General features: G+C 41.6%; 1 protein-coding gene across 1 annotated transcript in view; it reads left to right on the forward strand.

The window, feature by feature from the left end:
* pex14 (peroxisomal biogenesis factor 14) overlaps positions 1 to 3,131 on the forward strand; it is a 45,303-nt gene extending 42,172 nt beyond the window's left edge. The window contains exon 9 of the mRNA XM_085145513.1: positions 968 to 3,131. Within this exon, the coding sequence (XP_085001639.1) occupies positions 968 to 1,445 (478 nt within the window). The 3' untranslated portion in view covers positions 1,446 to 3,131. The remainder of the gene's footprint in view (positions 1 to 967) is intronic.
* Positions 3,132 to 10,889: the final 7,758 nt, after the last annotated feature.

The raw sequence follows: 10,889 nt of genomic DNA on the forward strand, positions 1-10,889 counted from the left end.
CGCGGTCTTGTCAGCTGTGATGTCACTCTGCTGCATTCAGCACTGACGGCATTATAAACAATAGACTTGGAGCTACTCTGTTGGACAGACTGTGCAATGCTATAAACTTTGAAAATTACTTAACTGCAAAGTCTAAATGTACCTATAGTGTGATGGTTAATAATAAAAAAGAATGCGCAAGGCCTTTTCTGTGAGCGTGGTGATAGACGTCCCCTCTTTCTTTTCAGCTTTGTTCCGCAATCTAGTCAGCCGCAGCCCAGCTCAGTCAGGCCCATTAGCATGCATGATTATGTATTAGTGTCTATAATGAAGCCTGAAGTAAGAGTGTACATCAGAAAACCTGCGAGGACGAAAATTGCCTCAGTACTGTGTAGTTGAGCTTGTTTTCTTCCCCTCATACATTCTAATCAGTAATAATCCCTTTGTCATTTGCTTTCTTGACTTCATCCTGACTGTCACAATGAGTTTTCTGGCAAAGGATTGAATTACAAAATAAAGGCTCCGTATCACCATCTGTCTCCAAACTTGTTCCTTTCCTGTTCAAATGATCCAAATCGTCTCCAAACTGTTTTTTTAAGCACCAAGAAGTGCTGAAAGCCATTCAACATTGTCTTTTTGATCTTAAAAGCTGCAGTGGGTGTAATTAAAAAATCTTAGAGCATCTTTACCAGGTGTGATGAACATCTGGCTGTTTCGGGGGGGAGAAAAAAAAAAACATTTTCTCTGCTGTAATTATGAGAATTACATAGGGTGGTTAGTGTGTGGCTGCATGCTAAAATGCAAAAAAGTGTTGAGACGTGAGCTTGGTTGGAAAGTTATACATGGTTTTGTGGTCATATTATGTCCAAATATGGTTGTTTACATCGTGGGAAAGCTCTTTTCACGTCTTTTGATCACAGCGAGCTTTGCGATGAAGTTGCAATCAGGCCTAATTCTGTTCAACGCTGTTGTCTGTCACCCCTTACAGGAAACAGTTCCCCTCCACTCCCTCTGTTCCTAAGATCCCCTCATGGCAGATCCCCCTGAAGCCACCTGCAGCATCTAGCTCACCGTCCATTAACCACACCAACAGCAGCAGTGACATCTCCCCTCTCAGCAACGAGTCCACCACCTCGTCCCCCATCAAAAATGGACTCCACAGCCCCCAGGATGCACTGGGAGGGCCCGATGGAGCCCATGGTATCAATGGAGATATTTGCACCGTGGGCCTGGGCACAGCGCTGCCCCTCGACCAGGTTCGCATGGAGGTGCAGGGAGAGGAGGAGAGGAAAGATGAAGATGAAGATGATGTAAGCCATGTAGAAGAAGAAGAAGAAGAGGAGGAGGAGGAGGGTGGTCTAAGCATGCAGACAGAGGACCGGCGAGGTGGGGACGGACAGATTAATGAACAGGTAGACAAACTGAGGCGGCCCGAAGGTGCCAGCAACGAGAGCGAAGTCGATTAGACCAACATAAGAGTACAAAAACACTTCAGAAGACCACCTCTCATCCCTGCTGATAGCTTTGTTTCTCACTGCTCTCACATACAGGTTTTTATTTCTTTCTTTCTTTCTTTTTTTGTCAGTTTCCACTTGCTTTCGTCACATCATAATGTTGAGCAGAAGGAGGAGTAGGAGTGCAAGTGTAAGAAGAGCCAGACCTGTGCGATGACACACAGGTTACCACATTTTACTTTTCTTCAAACTAAATGACTGTATCCCGAGCCGAGCGCTATGTTGTGATGTTTCTTTGAAAGGACAAGTGACAAGCAGCAGTCAAATCAGAATGACTTTTATCAGCCTTTATGCAGTACTAACCATGTGTGACTTACTGCCTTTAATTTCCATGATTTGATCAGATAATCCGCAGCTTTGCCTCGGTGTCCTTGTGATTGTACTAAGACTCAGACCAAAGAGGCAGCGCCGCACACAATATGTCTGCTGTACAGCGCATCTGCGGGTCAGGAATCATAAGGTGGTGCTTGAGTCTCGGTGTTACCGTGAGGTTCCAGTGGAGCATTAGCAGAGTTTGGCTCGCTGTTGATGGGAATAGGAGAGGACATGCTCTTCCAGGGCCGGAGCTTTTAGCCTCTTTTATGTGTCCTTTCGCATTGGTGTCAGTCTGTCAATAATTTACAAGGCCAGCAGGGTGGCATTTGGGTGAAATAAAACCCCTGAAATTCGAGATTAGAATGTGATGACGGGCTTTGTTCCATGCCGGTGTCAGAGTGCTCATACGCTCAAAGGAGGGGAAGATAAATGTTTTTTTTCCTCTCTCCCTCTCTCTCTCCCCCCACTTTCGTTTTTCACTGTGGGCTGAATTGTGCATCTTTGCGAGCCGTGTTTGCGGGAGAAAAACCGAAGGCAGTCTGCTGAGCTGTATCTGTGTCTCCAGCAGGGCAGCTGATTTGGTTTGTGAAGTATGTTAATAATCAAATGATCAACAAATAACAGATGTATTAGTTCATGCAGCTTGAAATGTCAAGGAGGCTAAAAGCGGAAATCTAATACAGAAAGCCCAGTTGCATTGTATTATTTTCTGTGACAAACCCTCCGGTCCAAATTATGTAGGGCCTCCTACAGTGAGTAATCTTTACAGAAAACGGCGCCAATATTTTGTAATTAAGCTGCAGTAAGACGACGAGCGCTGCCACAGATGGAAGTTGCAGAACTCGTATCACTTTTTCTTTCTCAGTGTGGAGGTGGATGGGGGAAGTAAAAGAAAATTGCCCCATGATTGAAAAGGAAAGTAATAAATGAATACTTGACTTATTGAATTACTCACTCCGTCTCTAGCTAACAAGAAGAGTCCATGAGTGAGAAGAAGGGATATCAGCTTGTGCCATTTCCACTTCCAACACATGGCCTTCATTGGAACACAGAAAAGGTAGAGGGGACACTGCACATTTCTGAGATCCTGTCCTGGCCTGCAGATTGTATGTTTAGTGATTTGAATTGACATTAAGCTCAACCTTAACAGGAAACATTGCAGTTAAGGTTGTTTTGTTTTGTTTCCTTTTGTGTGTACGTGTACTCAGTATGCCTCAGAACCACTGTAGTTTCAGTGATGGGTCCTTTCCCTGTAACTTACTGAATAAACACTGTCTTCACTGCAGTTCTAACTGTAATAAATTTGATTTATCTCAACAAGAATCTCCTATATTTATTTTAAAACCAACAGTGCACACAGAACGCACTTCGCTGCACTTTAGTATTAAAAAGCAGCTGTACAATAATAGATTATACTTATTGCAAAATTGTTATCAAGCTCAAGTTACACAGAACTTGCCCTTTAGGTCTTCAGTTTTTGCTGCTTTTAATAGTCTGGGAGATTAAATGGATTAATATGTTCAGTTGCAGATCAGGTAACAATTATTTTTGTATGTTTTTCTTATATCCCTGATTTTTTCTGTTTGATCTGAAATATTTTGAGACCTTTAGCCACAGCAGAATCTATGTATATCAAACCATTCACTAAAATAATTTTTTAGACTTTCTTTTTTTTCTTTTGGGGTGTGGTTTCCTTTCATAACCAGCTGTAATCTGTTTGTAACTCCAGCACCAGTCAAGCATGTATACTGTAAGTGCATATTCCTCTACTCTAGTTAATTTTCAGAAAGCATGACATAGCAGGGACTTTTTTTCAGCTTTCTCTCCAGAAATGAGTGGATGTAGCTATACATTAAATAGGTGAAGGTTTGTTTATTTCTACAGATGAGTCATTAGTGCCTTTCCTATGGTTTTCAGTATTGTGTGCCCTGGTTTATTACTCAGTTTTCAATTCAGTGAATATGACACTTTTATTTTGCTATCATTTTTTAGTCAAAAACTTTTTTTACTTACTTACCAAACACACAGCCAATAAATATAAAAAGCAGAAAATCCTTTAACTTATTATAAACATTGTAAAAACAAACAGCAAAGCATTCCAACCACCTATATTGATACTTGCCCAATCTCGGTGACATCAAACGGTGCAAAAAAGTTCAGAGCCCAGTTCCGAGGGGTCGACTGAGTTTGCCACCACTACTGGCCAAAACCAGTCCTCCATTGTGGGTGGTATGGCATGTCCCCCACCTGGAGGTCAAGGGTTTCAGAATCCCCTTTCTAACAATATAAACTAATATTGCAACCAGTTTGGCAATATATTGATAATAGTAAATTTTGATTATTCATAATGGTCTGGGTGTTCTACAAAAAGTCTAATTTCCTTTTCCGAGACTAGGCTGTATGTGAAAGATGGAAAAACCCACTGTGATGATGCTCATTGGTTTTTAAAGCCCCTTTTTTTGTTTTTGTTTTTTATTATTGCCATCACCATCACGGGTTTTTGTAATCAGAGGTTATAAAAAGAGCACAAACACGACAAAGAAGTCTGCAGCAGTGAAAGTCCATCCACGTGTCAGTCAAAGTGGCCACGCCTGTAACTTTAAAACTTGTTATGAAAAATGACCCCATGTACAGTTGTCATGATGGAGGAAATTTGCTGTAGAGAAAATATTTTTGGATCTGGATGCAAGCAGTTTTATTTCCGCTGTTAAGTTGGGCATTTTAACACATGGCTCGACTCACTTTTGGAGCCAGACTCAAGGAACTGCAGATTTTGGCACTTTTTTCAGTCCTGGAGGTTGCTGCATGATGACCGCAGAGTTTGTTACCACACAGTAAGTCTTGAGAGGATTTCAAGATCAGAGCAAAAACGGGCCACAAAATACCAGGGATGACCTGAGGTAACACCGGAGGAGGCGAGTTCTGTTATCTAAAACCATAAAGGTTTATTTTAGCAGATCTGCGCGCTCAGCTTTACGCTGTCAGATTAAACCAAGAGGTTTTCCATATGTTGTTATTCCTTGTCAAAACCTGGTGCCTACATTACCTACACTGCAAATCATCAGCAGACACCATAGCTGGCATTAAGAGTGTGTAAGTGGTGGCTAATGTAGACTTGACTTGCTGTGCTATCATCACATTTCATGCTGCTTCCTCTGGAGCTTCAAAGATTTTATAAAACCTTTCCTTCCTTTTGCACATTTGCAGAAGTACTCCTTTACAGACTTTGGTGGAGTTCCCCTTTAATTGAAGGCAATCCGATATTTATCACTTTCACAGCAGAAAAGTATTGGACTCACTGCTTCTACTTGGCGCCATATTTCAAACGGATGAAGCTGGACTGGATTTTACAGCATTTTTTTTATTTTCTTTAGCTGTGTATGAATGTCAGTTGTTGAGTTGAGTTGTTGTGTTTCCTAAAGTCATTTTAGCTTATTGTCATATCTTTCTGTAGTAAACTTTTAGGCAATCTTTGGAAACAATTCAGTGAACCTTCATTTCCTTTAAATGTACAGCTCAGGCTGCTGATGAATATGTGGCCTTCTAAGCGCTGACATCACAGATCAAATCACTGCCACAGTTTATTTTCTAAATGTGTAGTTTTCTGTGGATGGGCTGAAAAAAAGAAGCATTTTTCCACCTACACAAGGCATTCTGCTTATTGCCATACGTTATCGAGTGTATGAATTTAATTTATCATAGTCTAAATGATCAATAGCATTTCACATATTGATGAGGTGTATAAACTTCTCTGAGGCTTGATACCACATCCCTTTGTAATCCATTAACCTCTCCCTGGAGTTCAGGCCAACCTTAGATTTATAGGGACCTACAGTAATAAATCCGCTTGTACATCATTTTGTGTCTTGGGGATTTTGCAGTGCATTCCAGGCAAGAAAGCACCATCTATCCTACCCTCATATTCTCATCTGCATTTTAACAGCTTCAACAACATCCGAAACAATTTGCATTCCCTTTCAGAAACCTTGTGACTGTTTAAATGTATTCCCTGGTTAGGGATAGCATATTAGCCACTAACCAGAGCCTCTCGGTGTGGTAGAGCTGTGAAGGATTGTTTGGTCAAAGCAACACCTTGGTTTTGACACCATTTGGCTCCCCGGTTGGGAGCCTTAACCTCATCAATCTTGCTGCTAAACGGAGAGCACTCAATAGGATAGTGTATCGACGTGCTCTGAACTCCATTGTTCACTGGAACTGAGCACTCAGCAGGTTAGAGGGCTGAGTGTCTCCTTGGATCAATGCAAGGGCTGTTAGCCCATTGCAGCAGCAGAGGGCTACCGTGGCTCTGTCAGCATCGCACACACGTGCGCACATCATCTCCACTCATTTAAAACTCCTTGACAACCTGAGTGTTGATCCTGGCTCAGTTTTTGTTTTTGCATCACAGTGATTTGGGGTAATTTACATCCTAGCAACACAGATTCAGTTCTTCAAGCATCAAGCTCCACCCAGTTTCCAAACATCTGCCTCCAACGGGAAGCATTCTGTGATTTGCATAGGAAAGGTCACGGACAATTCCCGAAGAGGATGAAAACCTGACAGTTCCTCTTCCCTGTGAGAGAGCGCGAACGCTGTATGTATCTGGGAGCAATCTACAGCAGTACGCGATGCGTTATCAGACCTTTGAAAACAAAACCGGTTGACTTATCACCTGGAAATGTTCATTTTCTCCACAGAAATCCATGTTTCTGCTGGTGTTTACGGCATCTGATGTACCCTAATTATTTCAAGATGTTTTCATCAAAGTTCATCAAATTGATCCGTCTGATTGGTCTAGTGCTTTGACCCAGACTGAAGTCCAAATTTGGAATGGGCTCAGACTGCACGTTCAGGCTCTATACCAATTTGTAAGGAGAACGTTATTTAGATATCTTCATATATACACACAAAATATAAATGGAGTATGTTAGACTTATATTTTCTACCTATCAGAAGGTTGGTGGTTTGATCCCTGGCTCCTTTGATCTGCATGTTGAAGCACTGTTGATCATGCAAATGAACCCTGATGATTTTTTTTTTAAACTGTTTGCCATCCGTAGTTATGTATCTCTAAAACTTGGACTTCATAACTTGAAATTTCAAGTGACAGTAGGTCATTTAAAATTTCAAATTATATCAGAATGAAGTGTCAGATTCAAGCTTCTATAAACATTAGATAATATTCTATAATATGGATTGGTCTTAAAACCTGTTCAGTGGATTAACATTAACATTAACATTTGGTGCATACGTCCATGTTTCCCCTCATTACAAACTGGACTTCAATGATGTTCGGACTTTTCCTGTAAGGCGGCACTGGTTTAAAAATGTCTACTTGTGTAGTAGTTGCTGTTTCAACAAATACATGTGGCAACTTTTCCAGATTCCCATCATCATCATGCGTTATGTTTATTGCCTGTTCATGAGGGATCACATGCTACTGTGCTAAACTAAAAAGGAAACCTGATAAAACTTTACCAGCGTGAGCATGTTAGCATTCACCTCAAAGCTCTGGAGTAAGTTCAGATTCTCTGAGCTGCTGGCTGTACTGTTTGTATTTTATAATATACATTTGCTTATAGGTTAGTGGTTTTTCTATGAATGATACAATTCCTCAAACGTGCATCAGCAATAAATGTGAGGAAGCATAGGTCACCTCCAAAAGCTTTCTGTGGCTGCCCCTCTAAAAGCAGCTTACCATCTCTGAGCGGCCGCTGAACACTGGCTCCTTCCTGGTGAAAATGAGAACATTTGACAAGCCAAGGTCACCAGGGGGCTTTGCCTGTATAAGGCTTCAATCGCAGAGCCCAGCGAACACCGCAAAGTCATAAAGCACTTTGTCATCACTCGCTATATAAACTCTCAACAATCAAGTGGGATCACATTCCCTGCCTCCCACCCTCCCACTTTGTGTGGCCCGTGTCACTTGATTTTCTCCTGGCGCTGTTTCAAATCCAAATGGAGTACGTGGATACTGGAGGGCTGTCATGTATAAGGCTGTGGGGCCTCTTTTGAACCTGAAGGAAAGCTTTAGTCACTTCACTGACAGGTAAAGGAAGGCGCTGGTAAGGAGCAATGAGGGAAAACAGCAGCAAGCTGTTAAAAGAACACGGAGGTTGGTACTGGCTGGCAGTATTTATGAATGGTCCAATAATGAGCCATCGGGAGCGTGGTGGCCATGAGAACATGAGGGGAGACAAGAGGTAGAAAAAACAAATGCCCTTGTCCTGCACTCGTAGAGAGATTGGATTATCCAAGGGAAGGCCTGTCAGCCGGCTGAGGGACCGTGGCTGGAGGCGGCGCAGGGGCAACAGGTGCGACGCTTGCTAGCGTTTGTGCAAATTAGACTAATCACAGGGCCTGACTGTGGAACACCTGAAGCATGCTAGTGACCAGGCAGGGGATAGAGGGGGGAGATGTGGAACGAAAAAGAAAATGAAGGGGGAGAGTTCAGCACTGGCTTACAGTTTTTGCAATCACAATGGGCCTTGCGTTCTGTTAGACAGCTATTTAACTTTATGCAGAATTTCTCTTAGCATTTAAACACTGACTGTGGTTAATCTGTAAAGCTGCAGCGAAAGACCACAGAGTGCTCGTAACAGAGGGACAAAGCCACCGTGACTTTGCTTAGTGGTGCGTAAAGTTTTGAAACCCTCTAGTTAGTGTTTTTTTTAAAAAAATAATGTGTTTATGACCATGTTTAGACAAAAACCACAGAGTTATCACTTAAACCTAACGCCGCACATGATCCAGTGTATTAAATCTGACAACAACAAAAAAAGATGCAAATAGAAAGAACAGTGAAACCTTTTAGTAAAACACTAAACAAGTCAAAACAGCACCAAACTGTTACTTAAAGCAGCCCTGGACTCCAAGAATGCATAACTTTAAGCCTTGAAAGAGCTCAAAGTGGTGAGCTTGAGTGATGAATGCTCATTAGCTTTACTAGCTTTCATTGATGGGAAAATGAGCTTGTAGCGTATTTCACATTTTCACAAGCAGAAGCCTTCAAGGCTGAAAATTTAAACCAATGAGGAAATGCCAAAAACTGCAGTTCCTTGAATGGCTACTTGAAGCTAACTCCAAAAAGTGAGTCCATCCCCATAAAATCCCATGATGGAATTCCCATCTTCAGCTATAAAATTAACAGGTTTACAGCCTGGTAAAAAAAATATGGCTTTGCTCTCTCTAAGTAATTTCAGTACGGGGGGAATTTTTGCTTTTTGCAACTCGCCTGTTTGGATTTTCTATCATTTAAAGACTTTTGTAAACATTAGAGACAGCCACTGTGATTGTGCTGACACAGGCCGCTGGGGGTAGCAATCTGCTGCTTTCAGATATTTTAAATGCAACTTTTTTTGACAAATTATGTGATTTGTTAGGTGGGTAAGTGTAAGAACAGCCTGTTGAAGAACATTCAAGTATTTTAATTAAGACTTGTTCATGCCTATTAAAGTTCTGCAGTCAGGTGACTACTAACCACTTGGTGCTAACTTGTCTGCCATATTCACAGAGGTCTTAAGACTGCTCCAAGACTACCTTGCAACCACCAGTTATGAGGAAAAAATGTTTATACTTTGATAATCTCCCCACCACAGCTTTAGACACTAGAAGGGAACATGCCTACATGGTCCCAAACTCTAGTAGTTTGCACCGGTCACCTGTAGTTGTGACCATGGAAATTTGTTAGCAATCAAAGCAATAACAAGGAGGTTTTTGGTGCAACTGATTTAAGCTCGCAACAGGCAACGACCTCCAGGAATCACTCACAAACCAGTCGGGGAATATGCGTTTTGGAAAACTGCAATCGAAATTGGGCGAAATATGCAAAACCATGTAGGCCATTTTTGCATCTTCATCATGCTAAACATAATATGTTTATGCTAATTAGCAACATAATGCTAAGTAGCATGCAAAGTAGGCTACAGCTAAGGTGAGTCTGCACCAAAGAGTGCAACTTGTCTGGGACACATATCTTTGCAGGGGGACTTAACTGGATGCCAGCTGGTTGTGTAGTTGTAAAGGCAAGGTTGCTTTCAACAACTAGCCTTCTTAATGGATGGATGGATGGAAATTTGTGAGGCTCTGGCTGAATTAAAAAGTGAAATTGTAGGTATGTACATGAAACAAGTCGGATTTCTTGTCGATTTATCACAGTTAATCATCATATTATGATTGCATGTAGCTGTCCACTTGACCCCATCGCCGTTTCATTGCCGTCTTAACCCACAAAGATGGAAACTGCCTGTGAATGGCGAGTGGTAAGCAATCACAAATGCATTGCACTTGGTCGCAACAATTGTAGTGTGCAGCGGTGGCCAACCACACAAAGAAAATCTGGCTAATGTAACTACTCCACCTAATTACCACAGAAGTTGCCGGGAATTTACTGCGTCTTGCATATGAGTAAACACAACCTTTAAAGAAAAGAAAAGAGGGTAGCTGAAGCTTTTCAGTCAGGTTAGATAACACACAACAGGACTGAATGAATCATCAGTTTTGTCCCTTTTGTCACACAGTTTTTTTTCTGTTTACTGTAAATACTTTAAAATAGACTTTATTTTTCTACTCTCTTGAAGGCTAGTGTGTACTATTAAAAGCAGAACTTTCAAAAGTCTACACTTACGATTCATAAGATCATGTCCTATAGCTTTCAAGCTGTATGCGCTGAATCACTTCCAGAGTTTTCCAGAGCCCTAAGCGTTCACCCACCAGACACGTGTGAGTAGTAATGAGTAAATGGGGTCTGCGAAAAAGGGGGAAGGCCGTACATTCATCGACCTTGTCCTCCAAAATTGGCATGGATTGTCACAGCGAAATACAATCCACATTTCCAAGCCCTTAGAGGGGAGGAGAGCGAGTGAAAAAAAATAATCCCAAAATCCCTCAGTGGACACCCAATGTCTTGTTTTGGAGGGTCTGCGGTACTCCGAATTCTTCTGGTAACAGAAACCCAAAGTGAATGATGGACGTTTTCTATTATTAGCATCAGCAGAATCTTCCCAACCTTTGCTTCTTCCATGCTGCAAATATCACGTTGCTGATGTATTCCATATTAAATTACTGAGTTTTAACTGAGCT

Source organism: Neolamprologus multifasciatus, chromosome 20 (genome assembly GCF_963576455.1).
Source record: "Neolamprologus multifasciatus chromosome 20, fNeoMul1.2, whole genome shotgun sequence".
Taxonomy (NCBI): Eukaryota; Metazoa; Chordata; class Actinopteri; order Cichliformes; family Cichlidae; genus Neolamprologus; species Neolamprologus multifasciatus.